At 43.9% G+C, this 20,586-nt stretch overlaps 1 protein-coding gene across 3 annotated transcripts in view; it reads left to right on the top strand.

The window, feature by feature from the left end:
- The window catches only part of Pmfbp1 (polyamine modulated factor 1 binding protein 1), a 64,356-nt gene that overhangs the window by 17,729 nt on the left and 26,041 nt on the right, over nucleotides 1–20,586 (top strand). For all 3 annotated transcript variants that reach the window (XM_040737164.1, XM_040737155.1, XM_013115596.3), the window contains 5 exons: nucleotides 3,426–3,596; nucleotides 4,221–4,331; nucleotides 7,558–7,684; nucleotides 7,769–7,926; nucleotides 9,428–9,671. In XM_040737164.1, coding sequence (XP_040593098.1) covers nucleotides 3,426–3,596; nucleotides 4,221–4,331; nucleotides 7,558–7,684; nucleotides 7,769–7,926; nucleotides 9,428–9,671 — 811 coding nt within the window. The remainder of the gene's footprint in view (nucleotides 1–3,425; nucleotides 3,597–4,220; nucleotides 4,332–7,557; nucleotides 7,685–7,768; nucleotides 7,927–9,427; nucleotides 9,672–20,586) is intronic.

The following is a 20,586-nucleotide window of genomic DNA, read 5'->3' as shown; positions in this document are numbered from 1 at the left end:
AACAAAGAGGAGCAAAGCTGGACTAAACAAAGACAAAAGATGGGCTCCCATGCAGTCTCCCAAAGGCCTTCCCTACTCCAGAGGGAGCTGTGGAGTGGCAGGGCGCCCAGAGCTTGAGTTGAGGGAAAGAGTGTAGGAGCCAGAGAGGTCAAGGACACCACAGGAAGGCTCATACAATAACTATCTGAGCTCATAGGGGCACATAGACGAACCAGCAACCAAGAGGCCTGCATGGGGCTGACCTAAGCACTCTGCTTATGTGTTACAATTGTGTAGCTTGGTCCTCTAACGGTGAGAACAGGGGTTGTCTCCGACTCCTAACAGTGAGAACAGGGGTTGTCTCCGACTCCTAACAGTGAGAACAGGGGTTGTCTCTGACTCTTTTACAGGTTTTTGGGAGCCTACTCCTCATACTGGGTCACCTTGCCCAGCCTCAATACATGGAGAGGTGCTTAGTCTTACTGCAACTTGATATGCTGTGTTTTGTTGATTCTAATGGGAGACTTTCCCTTTCCTGGATGGAGATGGACTGAGGGAGTGGGAGTGGGGAGTGGCAGTCAGGGGAGGGTCTGGGAGGAGAGGATGGGGGGAGGCAGTGACCATGATATAAAATAAATAGATAAATTATTTTTTAAAAGTGTTCCTACATCTCACCATTAAGCACAAGGTTGTTATCAGCTTCTTGCTAATAACCTTTTTTCAAGTTGAAGCTATGACTGTTTATGTCATTGCCAGACATGGTGGTACATGCTTATAATCCTAACACTTGAGATGCTGAGCCAGGGAAATTGCAAATTCAAGGCCAACTAGGGCTACAAAGAAAATTCAAAGCCAGCTTGGGCTAGATCTGTCCTCTAATAAAATAGGTAATATTTCCTCATATTACTAAATTTCCATGCATAGAATAATCCTTGTGTTTCCTGGAATATATTCTACTTGATCAAAATGTCACTTTTTAAACTTTTTATTATTAAATTTAAAGAAGCAAGATTAATTTGACAGTTTAAACTACCTATCTATCTGTCTGTCTGTCTATCTATATTTTTTACCAGGAGTCAAACCAAGGACCTCGTACATACTAGGCAAGAGCTCTACACCTGAGCTACCATTCCAGGCCCTGTGATCTCATCTCATACTGACATCTGACTTATCCGATCCAAAATGAGTGAGGAAACTTTCCAGATTTCTCTAAAGCTTTACAACACTTCACCACATATAGGAAATAGCTGTTTCTTTGAGATGACAGATGGCTCCAAAGTTTGCTTGTCATTGCCTAGGCATGTACTTCACCTATTCTCCATTCTCATACTTTCTTTTTTTACATAAGAATTCCTTGATGCTTTCAGAAACTGTTGTGAGTGGCAAACTTTTTCAATATTTTCATGTCTATCCAAAGATTGTTTGGACATCATCCTGAATGCTAGTCAGCTGGATGGACAAACTGACTGAGTTGTCTTCCCTGGGGTCTCTGGCAACCTTGCTGCTTTGTGCTCTTTTCCCTGACCAAGGGTGGAACAGGCTAAAGATGCTTTAGTTTAGTCTTTAACACCTCTCAATGATCAATGGACTTTTCATCTGACGCTCTCTATTCAGGGAGCTATTCTTTATGCCTTTTAAATCAATTTCCATTTTTTATTCTATAGTATTAAGAAGATACTAGAGCCTGTATGTATTTTCTTACTATGTCCTCACTTTGCTATTATGTCTCCCAATCCTTTGCCTCCTGTATGCTGAATTATTTACATGAGCATCATGTGTCATCAATTCTGGGTTTCTGGCTGACCTTTCTCTAGCTTGCTCAGGGGCAGTTTCCATGCCCAATGAGCATGAACTATTTCAAAAATTTGTGTGCTTCAAGAGTTATGAATTAGGGAGAAGAGTGTATTGGAGACAAGATCCACCATCCGCACTAGAACTCTGAGCTAGTTTAGTTATGTACCTTAGTTCCCTGTAACGAGTCTTTCTCTGTCCTACCAGCTCCCAAATAATGACACTAAGACTTCTTATTAATTATGAAAGCTTGTCCTATATCCTAGGTTTGTTTTAACTAACTCTTATAGCTTAAATTAGCCCATTTATATTCACCTTTGTTCTGCCATGTGGCTCGTGGCTGTTACCTCTCCTCCTACACATTCTGCTTACTCTGCAAATACTGGTGTCTCTGCCTTCCTTCTTCCCTCTGTCCCTAGAAGTTCTACCTATATCCCCTGCCTAGTTATTGGGCATTCGGAACTTTATTACACCAATCACGGCAATACATCTTCACACAGTGTCCAAATATCTCACAACAGTTCCCCCCATTACCACTGCGGACCGATGACAGATGGATAGTAAACCTCATGCAACTTCAGCTAAGGAAATTTTTTAGATATAGTGGATCTGGGGAGGTGGCAGCAGCAGGAAAGCACTTGGACTTCAGTTTGACCCCCCAGAACCCACGTGAAAACACTGAGTGTGGTGGTGCATACTTGGAATCCCAGCATAGGGAATTGGAGGCAGGAAGATCACTGGCCAGTCAGTCAAGCCTAATTGGTGAGTTTCAGGCCAATGAGACACCCTGTCTCAAAGGAGGGGGAAAGTGTCCCTAAAGATGACTTGTGAGGTTCTCCAATGACCTCCACACACAACTGCATGCACGTTCACACACATTAAAACATCTTGGCAAAAGTCCTATTGATGAGAGTGTGAAGTATCATAGCCTCCTCAAAAGACAATTACACAAAATCTATTTAAGTTTGGGCCGTGAACCACAGGCCCAATTCTAGGAGTTTAATCTATACATTTTCCAAAACAGCTACTCAAAGATTGATGTGCAAAAGTATACAATTCGGCTTCTATCTTAAGGGGAGAAAAGGTCACAAAGAGCCTGTATGTCCATCAACATAAGATTAGATAAATGCATTTTAAAACAATTTGAAAGGACAGAATAGAATGGAAGCACATATACCATGAGAAAATATCTAAGACATCTTAAGTTTCAAAATCAGTTATCATATAGATTCATTTGTAATGTAAGTGCAGAGATAAAGTTCTAGAAGTGTGTGTACTGTTTGTTCTTTCTATAAAGAAAGGGCACTAGAGATAGTAGAGAAATACACACTTGCCTACAATGTCATGGTGTGAATTGGGTTCCCAAAGTCCATTCATGTGCTAGGAATAAATGCCAGAGGCCCCATAGATTAACTAGACCTCCAAACTGACATCCTCATCCAGGGGATCTGGAACAGTCCTATGCTAGTTTCCCAGCTACCAGTCTGGGGTCCATGAGCTTCCCCTTGTTCAGGCCAGCTGTTTTTATGGGTTTCTCTGACTTGGTCTTGACCCCTTTGAGAGCACACACTTTTAGAATGTGAGTCTGGTAGGACTCTGAAGTTGGCTCACGAATTACAAACAAAACCAAATTCATTGTTTTTAAATGTCCCAAGGAGCCTGAAAACAAAGGCGACCACTCGAAGGTGCGTATCATCACTTCTCCGTGCATGATTCAAGAGCATCAGGAGACCCTAAAGCGACTGTCTGAAGTGTGGCAAAAGGTTTCTGAGCAGGATGACCTAATCCAGGAGCTTCGGAACAAACTGGCCTGCAGCAATGCTTTGGTAGGAACCTCTCTTTAAAGCATTGTCCTAACAGCCTCCCCCACAGCGCCGTGAGAAAGGGAGTCAACTAATCCCTTTAATCAAGACTCCTCAAATGCCCCTACCTCTTGCTCATATTTTTTGTGGTGTATGTGTCCTCATTGATTTAACTTCAATATTCTGAAGAGACACAGCACACACAAATTTCATGCTCTCTCATTTTTGTTTTAAGGATTCATACTTTCACGCACACCACACTGACTCTTGGCCAATGGTACATTAGGTACATGTCTCCATTGTAGCCTCCCAAAAGCCTGCTTCATAGAGCAGACCTCCATTAAGCACTCCAATTCAGAAAGGTCCAAAATGTAACCCTCCAGTGTGCCTTAGACAACCCTGACATAAGATTGAGAACACAATTCCTTCTCCATCCTGACCTGTGGGAAGGGCACAGTGAACTATGTAAGTATGCCACCAATCTGTGCTGCAGAGAGAAACCCCTGTAAAAAGTGTCACAAGCACGTGCCTTGCGTGTGTGCATGTGTGTTTGTGCGTGTATGTGTGTGTGCATGCATGCGCGCGAGCATGCATGTGTCTGTGTGTGATATTGACCACTCATTCTGACTGATCTGTGACCACTCGCAGGTTCTGGAACGTGAGGAGGCTTTGATAAAATTGCAAGCTGAATTCGCTTCCTACACAGCCACCCACAGGCATCCCCCTACCTCCTCAGAAGACTGCGAGGACATCAAAAAGGTGACGTTCCTTGACTTCTCTGGGGGATTACACTGAGGGAGTTTGCTTCCGGATTTCCCTGATTATTTTTTATCTTGATACTATGGTTTTTAAGTGTTCTGTATTTGTGTGACCTTGGCCAGCCTTGACAAAGTCTACTGCTGTGCATAATGTACTCCAGCCACAAAGACAGTGTTAGATTGTGGAACTTCTACCTCCTAATCCTCTTCTAATGTTACATCCAAGCAAGACAGTACTCCCGTTGGCTTGATAGACTCGGAAAAACCCTACAGACTTCTAGAACCTGTCTAGAGTTGAAAGGGAAAAAATGAGGAGATTTATCGGTACAAACCCATTAGTATTTGTTTTAATTCTGTAACTTTGAAGCAGAGAAATGACTCAGCGGGTAAGAGCACCCATGTGGCAAAGGTCATAAATGCAGTTCCCAGCACCTATATCAGATGGCTCCTACCTTCCAGTAACTTCAGCTGTAAGAGTACCCGCCACTGCCACCCTCCACGGACACTGGCACTCACATGCACTTACCACACACAAACCACATGCATACACGTAAAATATTTTTAAAGCAGTATCACAAGTTCGTTCTAATAATAAATAAGCATTTAAGCCATGTCAACACTTAGCAAGCTTTGGAGAGCTGATAGTCAAAACATAGGCCCCATACATAGGTGAGCTCTTAAGTCTATCATGCCTAAGCATGAGGTCTGTGACAAAACCAGCTTGGATAACACACTGGGCCTATTGGAGATGAGGTATGCAGTGGGAACAGAGGAGCTGAGAAAGAAAAACACACTTAAGTTCCACAAGGGAACTTCTAGCCAGCAGGCTGACTGCAGGGCTTTCCAGGTCCGGAAAGTCAGCTGACTGTGGCATGGATACTGAACTTGGAAGATCATCCTTGGGACTTGGGACTACGAATGCCATCACTGTTTGTTTAAATAGTGATGTTCACATCCTCACCAAGAACACCATCTGTTGTGTGACAAGAGTTTTCCTGTGGAGACACATTGCAGGTCTACTCACCCGAGAGAGGGAACCAATGACAGGCCAAAGGGCAGATACCGCCAAAGTCCAACCTGGTGAACGAATGAGTTTTATTGGGGTTACTTACAGGAATATTGGTGAGGGGTTACTTACAGCAGCAGCATCAAAGCCCACCCTAGCATATGAGGTGTGACGCCTCACAAAAGCTGGCAACGTGGGGCACACTGCACAGCCTGCAGGCAGCTCAACAGTTTAGAGTGTCCTTCCCAAGGGTGGTCTAGACATCACATGACTCATCTGGTCTGGCCTCAGGACCATTTTACAGGTTGGCCTGTCCAAGAACGTCTCTCGGCTGCCTTTTTTACTTACTCCAGCAGGGAGGGACCTAGTGAATCTGGTCGGTTTCAGAGGCTTCCTGAAACTATTTTGAGTTGTTTGCCTTCTGCCTTGAGCGTCTCTGCAGAATAAAATGTTTCAGTCTGGAGGAAACAGCTACACAACATCATCTCATCAATGGCCACTTTTAAATGATTCCAGCCTCCCCAAAAAAAAAGGCTGTGCACACCTGTGTGTTACTTTGCTCCTCAGTGTGCTCAAACTATAATCCTTAATGGAGGAAAGGATTATTTTGGATCATTTTGAGGCTACAGCCCATCAAGGCAGTGAAGTCATGGTGACAGGAACGTGAGGTGGCTGGTCACATTGCATCCACAGTCAGGAAGCAGCGAGAGATGAAAACCGGTGTTCAATTTGCCTTCTCCTTTTCCTTCACTCCCGGGACCCAGCCCAACATTCACAGTGGGTCTTCCATCTTAACTGAACTCTTCTGAAACACTCTCACAGACACACCCAGGGGTGTGACAATCTTGCCCTGTTCAGAATAAAACACCACACATCAGCTTCTCTCAGAAACCTCCCTCCCACAGTTAGCACAGCCTGCTGTGAGCCTTTGAACCGCCACAGTGCCCACCCAGGGTCACTGGGTAACTACCCTGCATTTCTCCAGCTGTCACCTCTGTCTTTATGCCGCAGCTGTCCTTCCTATTGACTTCAAAATCACATAATAAATCCCCGAACACCCCGGATGCCAGGCAGTCCGTTTCTGTCCCTCCGCCCCATGCCCTGCCTCCTTGACACTGGGAAGGCATCGCCTTCTTCGGAATGGAAGGACATGTATGAATGAACTCTGAGCCCAATACAGTGGAAGGAGCCAGGGCTTGTCACCTCCTACCACTCTCCCCTCACTTCTCCCATTCCAACCCCTCTGGCCTCCTCCTGGGCCTCCATCTAGTTCCTTGTCAGTATAGCAGTATCTCTGCATCAAAGCTTTTCCATAGATATTTCGGCATGCCTTCCCCCACCCTTCCACAGTGGGTCCCCTTTTCAGTGAGGCCAGCCCACTCTCCTGTTGCAGCCCCCACTCTGCCCACCACACCCTGCGCCCTCGACTTCCACGCTCACCCGGCTCTGCTGCACCTTCCATGGCCCCGTCAACTCTCCTTAGGTCACTGTTATCACTGTCTCCCTCTGCTAAAGACCAGCTTCCCCGGGCAAGGGTCCGTGAGTGCACCACCGTCTCTAGTACCTTGGATGGTTCCTAGCTGTATGCTCATTTAGAGACTTCTGTTGCAGGGAGGACATTGTGTGTGAGCATGATGTCTTCCATTCTCTTTAAAATTAACTCTTTTGAAACGTCTGTGAGACCGAGACGTAATTGGTAAAACACAAAATTCACCACTGGTTGCTAGTGTATTCACAAGGTTAGGTATCAGTCACTGTTTTCCAAGTCTACACTATTTCCATCGCCCCGAGGGTCTCACGCAGCAGCGGTCTTCCCCCATGCCCTCAGCAGCTTCTGACACCCTCTTCTCTGCCATCTGTCCCCAGGTGGTTGTACTATGGACACTTTGCCTTTAAGAAAGCACCCTTCCGGCAATCAGACAGATGGTTAAGTCAGTAAAGCGCTTGCTATGAAAGCATAGGCCCCTGACGTGACTGAATGTGGAGTTGACTTGTCTGATCCCAGAACTGGGAAAGCAGAGAAAGGCTGAGCCTGGGAACCAGTCTAGCAAAGTGGGTAGGGCTCCATGGGAGACCCTGCCTCAAAAAAAATAAGGTGGAGCACGATTGAGGAGGACACTAGAAATCAACCTCTGGCCTCTGGAGGGAGGGAGGGAGGGAAGGGAGAGAGGGAGGAGGTTTCTTTGTGCTCTCACCCTGCTCCTCTCCCTTCCACACGCAGATCCTGAAGCACCTGCAGGAGCAGAAAGACAGCCAGTGCCTGCACGTGGAGGAGTACCAGAACCTCGTGAAGGACCTACGCATGGAGCTGGAAGCCGTGTCAGAGCAGAAGAAAAACATCATGAAGGGTAAACAGGGCTGGGAGCCGCGACTGGGGAGCAGGAGGGCCCCCCGGCCTCTGACGGGTAAGCAGTGCTGTCTTACCACACTAGACATGATGAAGCTGGAGCTGGACCTCCACGGGCTGCGTGAGGAAGCGTCAGCCCACGTTGAGAAGAAGGACAAGGAGACTGCAGCCTTGCAGCAACGGCTGGAGGATCTGCAGCAGCAGTGCTCAGAGGCGCAGAATCTGACTCTAAAGAAAGACAAGGTGAGCCGGCACTCCCTTGGACGTGGTTGGAACAGCCAAGGCGACAAGGCCTGGTGGGCCTGGGCAAGAGCTTCTCTGCTTACTGTGGCTGTTGTGGAAGTCTCATGGGCACACATTCAGTGAGGCCAAGGGCTCCTCAGGCCAGGCACCATTCACAGAACTTCTTTGGTATTTCTTAATAACTGAGTATGAAGCTTGGCAGAGTGGTGCATGCCTGTAATTCCAGAATTTGGGAAGTTGAGGCAGGAAGATTACAAGTTCAAAGGCAGCCTAGGCTCCATAATGATCCCTTGTCTCAAAAACAAATCGCACGCTCGTGTGCACTCACACACTCACAAGTGTCATTTGCATATATAAATCAGAGATCGTGAAATGTCAGTGGAGCCCTGTTGCAGCATATAAGGTCTATACTTGCTATTATAAATGTGTTCCTGGAAAAGCCTAAAACCAGAGCTGAGAACAGGAAAACTGTGAAACCAGTGCAAGCCTTTATGGTCAGCACCCTCCAACCCCTATTTCCTGTCACTAAAACCTAATTTTCTGCGCAGTATGGCACACACTTTTAATCCCAGCACTCGGGAGGCAGAGGCAGGAGGATCTCTGTGAATTCAAGGCCAGCCTGGTCTATAGTGTGAGTTCCAGGACAGGCTCCAAAGCTATACAGAGAAACCCTGTCTAAAAAATAAAAATAAAAAATAAACAAACAAAACAACAATAACAAAAAAACCCTCTCATTTTAATATAAGGCTAGAACCTACCAGACAAAACAGAAACATCTAGAGAAGTGGAGCATTAAAGAGGAAAGATTCTATAGACTCTGGCTTTGTCATCAGTGTGTTCACGCAGCACTCTTGAGTGCCTATGATATGCCAAACACTGTCCTACCCACTAAGACACGCGTCACAGAACACACATCGGCCCCATCCTCGTGGAGTTCACATGGTAGAACAGGGAGATGGGTACAGAGGCGGGTGACACAATTAACATGTGACTCCAGTAGAGTGGCGGCAGAGTCTGAAGAAGTCCTGAAACAGCTTGGTGGCTGGGCTCAGGTTTGAACGCAGTTGAGAGACCCCTTAGATTGGTCCCATTGTGTCATGACTAACACTCAGAGAGAAGGGGTTTTGAGAAAGAATGGTCCAGACAGAGGGCACAGCAAACACGAAGACCCTCCAGATGAGATGCAGGAGACCAGCGGAAGCTGAGACAGGTAGGGGTTCCTGGCTCCTGAGATATGGCTGTAAAGACTCGGGCCTTTTTCTAAGGAAGACCAAAGCCAGCAGAGGGTTTTGAACAAAGGCAGCTCTAGCTTGCACTCTGAAAGGCTCCCTCTGGCTACCGCAGTGAGACCAGCCTGAGGGAACCCCAAGTGGTTGCAGAGTGCACGGGCAGAAGGTTCTTGGGATATCCCAGTGTGTCATGCCAGCAGCTTGACCTGGTATAACCTCTAACGGGCTCAGTCACGGCACTTAGGCCTCTCCCAGCATCTTTGACTTCACAGCTGCTCCAAGACAAGGACGAGAGGCTGCACGAGCTGGAGAAGAAGCTGGCACAGGTACAGAACACCCTCATGGAGAAAGAGCTGGAGCTGGAGAAGTTGCAGCGGTTGACGAAAGACCTCGAGGCGAGTCTCCAGGAGGCGAGGCTCCAGGACACATACAAAGCGGAATGTGAGGCCCTGCGGGTCGAGGTCCAGAAACTGAAGGAAACTCTTGAGGAGACCAAAGAGCAGCTAAAGCTGTCAGGTGAGACCCAGGATCTACACAGGGCCACATCCAAGGTCTTCCTCCACACCCCATGACGTCATCTCGTATCTCCCAGCAGCTCCCTCAGCTCTCCTGAGCCTCCAAGCTCACAGCCCCTCTGAAGCCCCTGCTAACAGCCTGCTGTTCCCATCATCCCCTCAGCCACCCGGACAGCAGAGAGGCCTGGCTCAACACGGGCTTCCTGGCATCACATGACTGTCTTCTCCCCAAACCCTTCACCATACGTTCTGTTTCTCCCTCCCTGGTTTTCAATCCAACCCCGTCCTTTTTGCTTCCAAACATCTTCTGTGCTGGGATCTTGTCCTCTCTGAGGAAATGGCTTTTTCAGCTCACTAATCTCTTCTTGCCTTGGCTTCAGAAGGGTTTCTTGGGGGATGATGATAATGTCTAACTTGGTTGATAGATTCACCACTTTGTGAGCTCACTAAAATCCACTGCATTAGCCACTCTTCAATGCTGGGTGAAAGGGCTATCAATATAGAAAGAGGATCCATGGTTTGGCTCCTCTCTTCCCAGCTCTGTCCTGACAACGTAGCCACCACACGACACCAGTCCTCAGCTCTGTAGACACTGGCTCTCAGTCCCACACAGATCTCACAAGTGTTTGCTGATGCTGGAGTTTCTTTCCAGCCTAGTCCCACAGCCAATTCACCCCACATAAACACACAATGCTATATTAATGAAAAACTACTGGCTGATGGCTAAGGCTTCTTACTGGCTAGCTCTCTCTCAATTATTATCCAATAACTACTAATCTATGTATTTCTACATGGCCTTGTCTTACCAGAGAACACCTGGCACATCCTATCTTCCTGGTCTCTACATGGCATCTAACTACTGCCGCTCTCTGCCTTCCTCTCCCCAGCCTTCTCCTGGCCTCGTAGTCCTGCCTATCTTACTGCCTGGCTATTGACCAAACATATGTACAAAAGGAAATCCCCCATAATTTCCTCTTCCTTTCTTAAAAAGAAAGGTTTTAACTTTGACATAGTAAAATTATATAAAACAAAACAGTTATCAAGCAAGAACTATAGTTAACAATATTTAGTTCATTAACATTTGGCAAAATTCAAAGAAAATATTCTATCATCTTATCCTATCTTTGTGAGTTTAAGTTTTTGTTTTGTTTTGTTTTTCATAACTTTAATCACCACATGGTCAAGTTCTTTGTACATCTCTTCTGGGAAACCAAGTGTCAGAGTTTAGTCTCCGTCTTATATTTACTAAGTAACTTCACAAGTTTCTTTTTTCTTTTTTATTATTTATTTTTAAATTTAAATTTAAATTAGAAAAAGGTTGCTTCACAAGTCAGTTCCAGGTCCCGCTCCGTTTCCCTCCTCTACTCCCCTACCCTCTCCCCAACCCCCCCCAATATCCCCTCATTTCCCCAGGGAGGGTGAGGCCGTCCTTGGGGGTGTCCATAGTCTGTCATTTCATCCAGGGAAGGGCCTAGACCCTCTCCCAAGAGTTCAGGGTGAGAGTGCATCTCACATTGTTGGATGGGAGTCCAAAGTCCATTTGTATACTCGGGATAAATATTGATCTATTGCTCAAGGTTCAATAGATTACCTAGGCCTCCTCACTGACACCCCCATTCAAGGGGTCTTGATTAGTCCCATGCTGGATTCCCAGGCATCAGCCTGGGATTCAAGAGTTAACCCTTGTCAGGTCAGCTGTTTCTGGGGGATAAACCAGCCCAGTCTTAATCCCTTTGGTCATCAGTCCTCCCTCTCTGTTACTGGCTTTCTTGAGTTCAGCTCAGTGCTTAGCCATGGGGGTCTGCCTCTTCTTCCATCAGCCACTGAATGAAGTTTCTGTTTCGCAGACTCTCTGGCCATGGGATTGTAGGCTGGCACTCCCAAGACCTATGTTTAAATTCCATATATGAGAGAGTACATGCCATGTTTCTCTTTTTGTGACTGTGTTACCTCACTCAGGATGGTTTCTTCTAGTGTCATCCATTTGCCTGCAAATTTCAGGATTCCATTGTTTTTTTTTCTGCGGAATAGTACTCCATTGTGTAAATGTATCACATTTTCTCTATCCACTCTTCAGTTGGGGGGCATCTAGGTTGATTCCAAGTTCTGCCTGTTACAAATAATGCTGCTATGAACATAGTGGAACAGACATCCTTGTTGTATGAATGGGCATCTTTTGGTATTATGCCTAAGAGTGGAGTTGCTGGGTCTTGTGGTAGGTTTACTCCCATTTTTCTGAGGAATCTCCATACTGATTTCCAAAGTGGCTGGACAAGTTGGCACTGCCACCAGCAATGGAGGAGTGTTCCCCTTTTACCACATCCTCTCCAGCATAAATTGTCATTGGTGTTTTTGATTTTAGCCATTCTGACAGGAGTGAGATGGTATCTCGACTTATTTTGATTTGCATTTCCCAGATGGCTAAGGATGTTGAGCCATTTTAGACTTCTGTATTGAAAATTCTCTATCTAGTTCTGCAGCCCACTTTTTAATTAGATCCTTAGGTGTTTTGGAGACTTGCTTCTTGAGTTCTTTGTAAATTTTGGAGATCAACCCTCTGTCAGATGTGGTGTTAGTGAATATCTTTTCCCATTCTGTGGGCTGCCTTTTTGTCTTGCTGACTGTGTCCTTTGCCTTACAGAAGCTTCACAGTTTCAGGAGGTTCCATTTATTAATTGTCCATCTCAGTGTCTGTGCTACTGGTGTTATGTTCAGGAAGCTGTCTCCTGTACCAATTCATTCAAGGGTACCACCCACTTTCTCTTCTAAGAGGTTGAGTGTGGCTGGATTTATGTTGAGGTCTTTGATCCATTTGGACTTAAGTTTTGTGCATGGTGATGAACATGGATCGATCCGCATTCTTCTACATGCCAGCCTCCAGTTATGCCAGCACCATTTGTTGAAGATGCTATCTTTTTTCCATTGTATATTTTTAGCTTCTTTGTCAAAGATCAGATGTTCATACGTGTGTGGGTTACTATCAGGGTTTTCAATTTGATTCCATTGGTCTACCTGCCTATTTTTGTGCCAATACCAAGCTGTTTTCAGGACTAAAGCTCTATAATAGAGCTTGAAGTCAGGGATGGTGATGCCTCCTGACGTTGCCTGGTTGAACAGGGTTGTTTTGGCTATCCTGGGTCTTTTGTTTTCCCCTACAAAATTGATTATTGTTCATTCAAGGTCTGTGAAGAATTGTGCTGGGATTTTAATGGGTATTGCACTGAATCTGTAGATTGCTTTTGGCAGGATTGCCATTTTTACTACATTGATCCTACCTATCCAAGAGCATGGGAGATCTTTCCATTTTCTGAGGGCTTCTTTAAATTCTTTCTTTAAAGATTCAAAGTTCTTGCGATGCAGGTCTTTCACTTGTTTGGTTAGCGTTACCCCAAGGTATTTTGTGTTGTTTGTGGCCATTGTAAAGGGTGATGTTTCTCTGATTTCTTTCTCAGCCCTTTTATCATTTGTATATAGTAGCGCTACTGATGTTCTTGAGTTAATCTTGTAGCCTGCCACTTTGCTGAAGGTGTTAATCAGCTGTAAGAGTTCCCTGGTAGAGTTCTTTGGGTCATTGATGTAAACTATCATATCATCTGCAAATAGTGAAAGTTTGACCTCATCCTTCCCAATTTGTATCCCCTTGATCCCTTTTGTTGTTGTATGGCTCTAGCTAGAACTTCAAGTACAATGTTGAAAAGGTATGAAGAGAGTGGACAGCCTTGTCTTGTTCCTGATTTTAGAGGAATTGAGTTGAGTTTCTGTCCATTTAGTTTGATGTTGGTTTACTGTATATAGATTTTATTATGTATAAGTATGTTCCTGTTATCCTAGATCTCTCCAAGACTTTTATTATGAAGGGGTGTTGGATGTTGTCAAAGGCTTTTTCAACATCTAGTGAGATGATCATGTGATTTTTGTTTTTCAGCTTGTTTATATGGGGGATTACATTGATGGATTTTCGTATGTTGAACCATCCCTGCATCCCTGGAATGAAACCTACTTGATAGTGGTGAATGATTGTTTTGATGTGTTCTTGGATCCGATTTGCCAGTATTTTATTGAGTATTTTTGCATGAATGTACATGAGGGATATTGGTCTGAAGTTCTCTTTCTTAGTGGCATCTTTGTGTGGCTTGGGTATCAAGGTTATTGAAGCTTCGTAGATAGAGTTTGGCAAAGACCCTTCTGCTTCTTTTGCGTGGAATACTTTGAGAAGAATTGGTATAAGCTGTTCTTTGAATTTCTGGTAGAATTCTGCACTGAGGCCATCTGGACCTGGACTTTTTTTGGTTGGGAGACTTTTGATGACTGCTTCTATTTCCATAGGGGTTATAGGTCTATTTAAATTGCTTATCTGTTCTTGATTTAGTTTTGGCAAGTGATAGCTATCCAGGAAGTCATCCATTTCCTTTAAATTCGAATTTTGTGGAGTACAGGTTTTCAAAGTATGACCTAACGATTCTCTGGATTTCCTCAGAGTCCGTTGTTATGTCCCCCTTTACATTTCTGGTTTTGTTAATTTGCATGTTCACTCTCTGCTGTTTGGTAAGTTTGGACAAAGGTTTGTCTATCTTGTTGATTTTCTCAAAGAACCAACTCTTCGTTGCATTGATTCTTTGTATTGTTTTCCTAGTTTCTACTTTATTGATTTCAGCCCTCCACTTGATTATTTCCTAGCGTCTACTCCTCCTGGGCGAGTTTGCTTCTTTGTGTTCTAGAGCTTTCAGCTTTGCTGTTAATTCTCTAGTATAACTGTTCTCCAGTTTCTTCATGTGGGCATTAAGTGCTATGAACTTCCCCCATAGCACTGCTTTCAAAGTGTCCCATAGGTTTGTGTATGTTGTGTCTTCATTCTCATTAAATTCGAGGAAGTCTTTAATTTCTTTTTTATTTCTTCTTTGACCCAGGAATGGTGCAGTTGTGCATTATTCAATTTCCATGAGTTTGTAGATTTTTCTGCAATGTGTGTTGTTGTTGAATTCTAATTTTTAAGCATGGTGGTCTGGTAAGATGCATAGAGTTATTCCAATTTTTTTGAAGCTACTGAGGTTTGATATGTTGCCAAGTGTGTGGTCGATTTTTGAGAAGGTTCCATGTGGTGGTGAGAAGAAGGTATATTCTTTTTTATGTGCATGAAATGTTCTATAGATGTCTGTTAATCCCACTTGGGTCATTACTTCTATTAGACCCTTTGCTTCTTTGTTGAGTTTCTGTCTGGTATTCCTGTCTAGTGGTGAGAGTGGTGTGTTGAAATCTCCCACTATAAGTGTGTGGGGCTTTAGATGTGATTTAAGTTTTAGTAATGTTTCTTTTACGAATGTGGATGCCTTTGTATTTGGGGCATAGATGTTTAGGATAGACACTTCATCTTGGTGGGTTTCACCTGTGATGAGTATGTAATGACCTCCTTCATCTCTTTTGATTGATTTTATTTTAAAGTCTAATTTGTTACATATTAAGATTGCTACCCCTGCTTGTTTCTTGGGTCCATTTAATTGGAAAATTTTTCCCAACCTTTGACTCTCAGATAATGTCAGTCTTTGAGGGTGAGGTGTGTTGCTTGTATGCAGTAGAAGGAAGGGTTCTGTCTTCGAATCCATTCTGTTAGCCTGTGTCTTTTTATGGGTGAGTTAAGACCATTAATGTTGAGAGATATTAATGGCCATTGATTGTTCATTCTTCTTTGATTTGGAATGGTTGGTGGTGGTGGAATTATGTGTGGAATTTCACCCCTTTGTTCTTTTGGCTGTTGGTAGAGAGGGATTCTCTAATGCCTATGTTTTTCTGATTGTAGTTAACTTCCTTGGGTTGGATTTTTCCTTCCAAAACTTTCTGTAGGGCTGGGTTAGTGGATACGTATTGCTTGAATCTAATTTTGTCATGGAATATCTTGTTTTCTCCATCTATAGTAATTGAGAGCGTTGCTGGGTATAGTAGTCTGGGCTGGCATCCATGGTCTCTTAGTGTTGGTAGAATATCTATCCAGGACCTTCTAGCTTTCAGAGTTTCCATGTAGAAGTCAGGTGTAATTCTGATAGGTTTCCCTTTATATGTTACTTGGCCTTTTTCCTTAGCTGCTCTTAATATTCTTTCTTTATTCATATATTTGGGGTCTTGATTATTATGTGGCGAGGGGACTTTTTTGTGATCCACTCTATTTGGTGTTCTGTAAGCTTCTTGTACCTTCATTGGCATGTCTTTCTTAAAGTTGGTAAAGTTTTCTTCTATGATTTTGTTGAATATGTTTTCTGCCCCTTTGAAGTGGTTTTCTTCTCCTTCTTCTATGCCTATTATTCTTAGGTTTGGTCTTTTCATGGTGTCCCATATTTCCTGGATGTTTTGTGTTAAGGGTTTGTTGAACTTAAGATTTTCTTTGGTTGATGAATCCATTTCTCCTAGTGTATCTTCAACACCTGAGATTCTCTCTTCCATCTCTTGTATTCTGTTGGTAATGCTTGTATCAGTAGTACCTGACCATTTGCCCAGCTTTTGTATTTCCAGCCTTTCTTCAGATTGTGTTTTTTTTTATTGTCTCTATTTCAGCTTTCAACCCTTGCACTATTTGCATTGTTTCTTGAAATTTTTGGTTTATCTTTTCGTCCATTTGTTTCATTTCTAGCATTTTTTGGTTTGCTTTTTCTTCCATTTCTTGCATTTTTTGGTTTGCTTTTTCTTCCATTTCTTGCATTTTTTTGGTTTGCTTTTTCTTCCATTTCTTGCATTTTTTGGTTTGCTTTTTCTTCCAGTTCTTGTGTTTTTTGGGTTTTTTTTTCTTCCATTTCCTGACTTTTTTGGTTTGTTTCTTCTTCCATTTCTTGCATTTTTGCTTTGTTTTTTCTTCCATTTCTTGCATTTTTTGCTTTGTTTCTTCTTCCATTTCCTGCCTTTTTTGGTTTGTTTTTTCATCCATTTCTTTGAGGGATTTTCCTATATCATCTTTTAGGGCCTCTATCATTTTCATGAAGGTGGTTTTAAGGTCATTCTCTTCTGCTTCATTTGCATTGGAATGTTGAAGTCTTGCTGGTGTGGAGTCTCTAGAATCTGGTGGTGTCATATTGTTTTTCTGTTGCTGAGTGTGTTTTTGTATTGTCTCTTTCCCATCTCTTCTTCTAGTGGGTGCAGAAAGAGCCCCTTACTGGTCTGGTGGTTAGAGGACCAGAGTTCCCTTTTGGTGGGTGCTAGCAAGTTCAATAATCTGGTAGTTCTTCTATTCCTCATCCTCATTCTGGTCCCATGGGTGGAGAAGAAGACTAGAAATCTGGGGGTGCTTAGCCTCCCACCTGGTCCCCTGGTCCCTTTGCTGGATCTGCTGGTTTCCCAGTTTCGATGGTGGGAGAGAAGACCTGGAATCTGGAGCGCCTGGCTCCCACCAGGATTGGAAGCTCTGTGCAGTTCCCAGGGGATCCCCAGGCACTGCAACGCAGGCCCAGATGCAGGGCCTGTTGTACCTAGTTCTACCGGAACAGCTGGTCCCCTGGTCTCCCTGGATCCACTGGTTTCCTGGTCTCATTGGTGGGAGAGAAGACCTGGAGTCTGGGATGTTTGGCTCCACCAGGATTGGAAGCTCTGTGCAGTTCCCAGGCGATCCCCAAGCACTGGAACCGAGTCTAAGTTTTATATGTAACTTACCTTTTATCATAACTAAGGAAAACCATAACTAAAACTACCTATCTTCAACCACATCAAGACCTCAGGAGGATAATATATAAACTCTAAAACTGATAGAAACATCACCCGAAGTTCTTCTCTAATGTTGGAGAATCCATCTTCAGCCCATAGGCTGTAGTGTGTCCAACAGACTTCTCAGTGAAGCAGGAAATTTTAAACTGTCACCTGTATTGGCAGCTTGTCAGTCATTTTTCTGTGTCCTGCAGAATGCCTGGCAGACTCCTATGAAGTAGGAACCCTGCAGGACTGTTCCATCTTGTTTTGGCAAATTCAGCAGTCACTTTCCTGTGGGTCCTTCATGTCCAGTTTATACAGCATACAAACAGTCCAGGCAAGAGTAGTTTCTTACCCAAATGGCTACTTCTGCTATGTTGAAGGCAAACTCCATAACAAGTTTCTTCAATGCTCATCTTCCTCTCTGAAGTAATTGGTGTTGCCAGAAACAGTTGTATCTCACTGTCATGAAAAACCCTAAGCAATTTTAAATGCCATATTCTGAAGGTCTTTGAATGGTTTGAAGAATATCTGTCTCAAATATATCTCTGTATATCTAGAAAACTTAACTAACATAAGTTTTGATTATTATAGGTGACTATATATAATCTGTATTTAATTATACATTACCTTTTTCCTGTTTTTTATTTAAATTAGAAACAAGCTTCCTTCACATGTCAATCCTAGCTCCCTCTCACTCCCCTCCTCCCCCACCCCACCCCAACTCCACCAAACCCCAAACCAATCCCAACTCCACTCTCCAGGGAGGGGAAGGCCCTTCATGGGGGATCTCCAAAGTCTGTCATATCGTTTCAGGGCAGGGGCTAGGCCCTCCCCTGTGTGTCCAGGCTGAGAGAGCATCCCTCCATATGGTATGGGCCCCCAAAGTCCATTTGGATGTCAGGAATAAATACTGGTCTATTGCCTGAGGCTCCAAAGAACGTCGAGACCTCTTCACTGACACCCACGTTCAGAGGGTCTGGATAAGTCCCATGCTGGCCTCTCAGCTATCAGTCTGGAGTCCATGAGCTCCCCCCTTGTTCAGGTTAGCTGTTTCTGTGGGTTTTACCAGCCCAGTCTTGACTCCTTTGCATATCGCTCCTACCTGTCTGCAACTGAGTTCCAGGAGTTCAGTTCAGTGTTTAGCTGTAGGTGTCTGCCTCTGCTTCCCTCGACCACTGGATAGAGACTCTAGGATGGCATGTAAGGTAGTCATCAATCTCATTATCAGGGAAGGGCATTTAAGGTAGCATCTGAACTATTGGTTAGATTGCCAGTTGGTGTCATCCTTGTAGATCTCTGAAAATCTCACTAGTGACATATCTCCCCTCAAACCTATAGTGGTTCCCTCTATTATGGTATCTCTCACCCTGCTCTCCTCTATTGTTCCCCTGACTCAGCCTTCTTGCTCCCTGATGTCCTCCTCTCCTCTTCTCTTCAACCCCTTTCTCCCAACTCCCTCTCACCTCCCCCCATGCTCCCAATCCCCTCAGGGGTACCATGCATATCTCTCTTAGGGACCTCCCTGTTTCCAAGACTCTCTGGCAGTGGGATTTTAGGCTGACACCCCCCCTGTTTCATGTCTAAATCCAGAATGACTACATACTGTGTTTGTCTTTTTGTGACTGAGTTACCTCACTCAGGATGGTTTCTTCTCGTGTCATTCATTTGCCTGCAAATTTCAGGATTCCATTGTTTTTTTTTCCGCTGAGTAGTACTCCATTTGATAAATGTACCACATTTTCCTTATCCACTCTTCAGTTGAGGGACATCTAGGTTGCTTCCAGGTTCTGGCTATTACAAATAGTGCTGCTATGAACATAGTGGAACAGATGTCCTTGTTGTATGAATGTGCATCTTTTGGGTATATGCCTAAGAGTGGAATTGCTGGATCTTGTGGTAGACTGATTCCCATTTTTCTGAGGAATCTCCATACTGATTTCCAAAGTGGGTGTACGAGTTGGCACTCCCACCATCAGTGGAGGAGTGTTCCCCTTTCTCCACATCCTCTCCAGCATAAATTGTCGTTGGTGTTTTTGATTTTAGCCATTCTGACAGGAGTGAGATGGTATCTCAGAGCCATTTCCCTAATGGCTAAGGATGTTGAGAACTCAAGTGTCTCTCAGCCATTTTAGACTCCTCTTTTGAGACTTCTCTATTTAGTTCTGTAGCCCACTTTTTAATTAGATTCTTTGGTATTTTGAACACTTGCTTCTAAGTTCTTTGTAAATTTTGGAGATCAGCCCTCTGTCAGATGTGGAATTAGTGAATATCATTTCCTGCTCTGTGGGCTGCCTTTTTGTCTTGCTGACTGTGTCCTTTGCCTTACAGAAGCTTCTCAGTTTCAGGAGGTCCCATTTATTAATTGTCCATCTCAGTGTCTGTGCTACTGGTGTTATGTTCAGGAAGCTGTCTCCTGTACCAATTCATTCAAGGGTACCTCCCACTTTCTCTTCTAAGAGGTTTAGTGTGGCTGGATTTATATTGAAGTCTCTGATCCATTTGGACTTAAGTTTTGTGCATGGCGATAGACATAAATCTATCTGCAGTCTTTGCATTCCAATGTCTAGTTATGCTAGCACCATTTGTTGAAAATGCTATCTTTTTTCCATTGTATAATTTTAGCTTCTTTGTCAAAAATCAAGTGGTCCTAGGTATGTGGGTTTATAACAGGGTTTTCAATTCAATTCCATTGCTCTACCTGTCTATTTTTGTGCCAGTGTCAAGCTGTTTTCATGACTATAGCTCTATAATAAAGCTTGAAGGCAGGGATGGTGATGCATCGGGAAGTTCCTTTATTGTACAGGGCTGTTTTGGCTATCCTGGATCTTTTGTTTGTCCATATAAAGTTAATTATTGTTCTTTCAAGTTCTGTGAAGAATTGTGCTGGAATTTTTATGGGAATTGCGTTGACTCTGTAGATGCTTTTGGTAAGATTGCCATTTTTACTATGTTGACCCTACCTACCCAAGAGCATGGGAGGTCTTTCCATCTTCTGGTGTCTTCTTTAATTTCTTTCTTTAAGGACCCAAAGTACTTGCTATACAGGTCTTTCACTTGTTTGATTAGCATCATCCCAAGATATTTTATGTTGTTTGGAGCTATTGTAAAGGGTGATGTTTCTCTGATTTCTTTCTCAGCCCATTTATCATCTGTATATAATAGGGCTACTGATTTTTCTTAGTTAATCTTGTATCCTGCCACTTTGCTAAAGGTATTTATCAGCTGTAGGAGTTCCCAAGTAGAGTTTTTCG

The sequence above is a fragment of the Mesocricetus auratus genome, unplaced genomic scaffold (genome assembly GCF_017639785.1).
Source record: "Mesocricetus auratus isolate SY011 unplaced genomic scaffold, BCM_Maur_2.0 Super-Scaffold_6723, whole genome shotgun sequence".
Lineage (NCBI taxonomy): Eukaryota > Metazoa > Chordata > Mammalia > Rodentia > Cricetidae > Mesocricetus > Mesocricetus auratus.
This window is presented reverse-complemented; position numbering and strand designations above follow the sequence as displayed.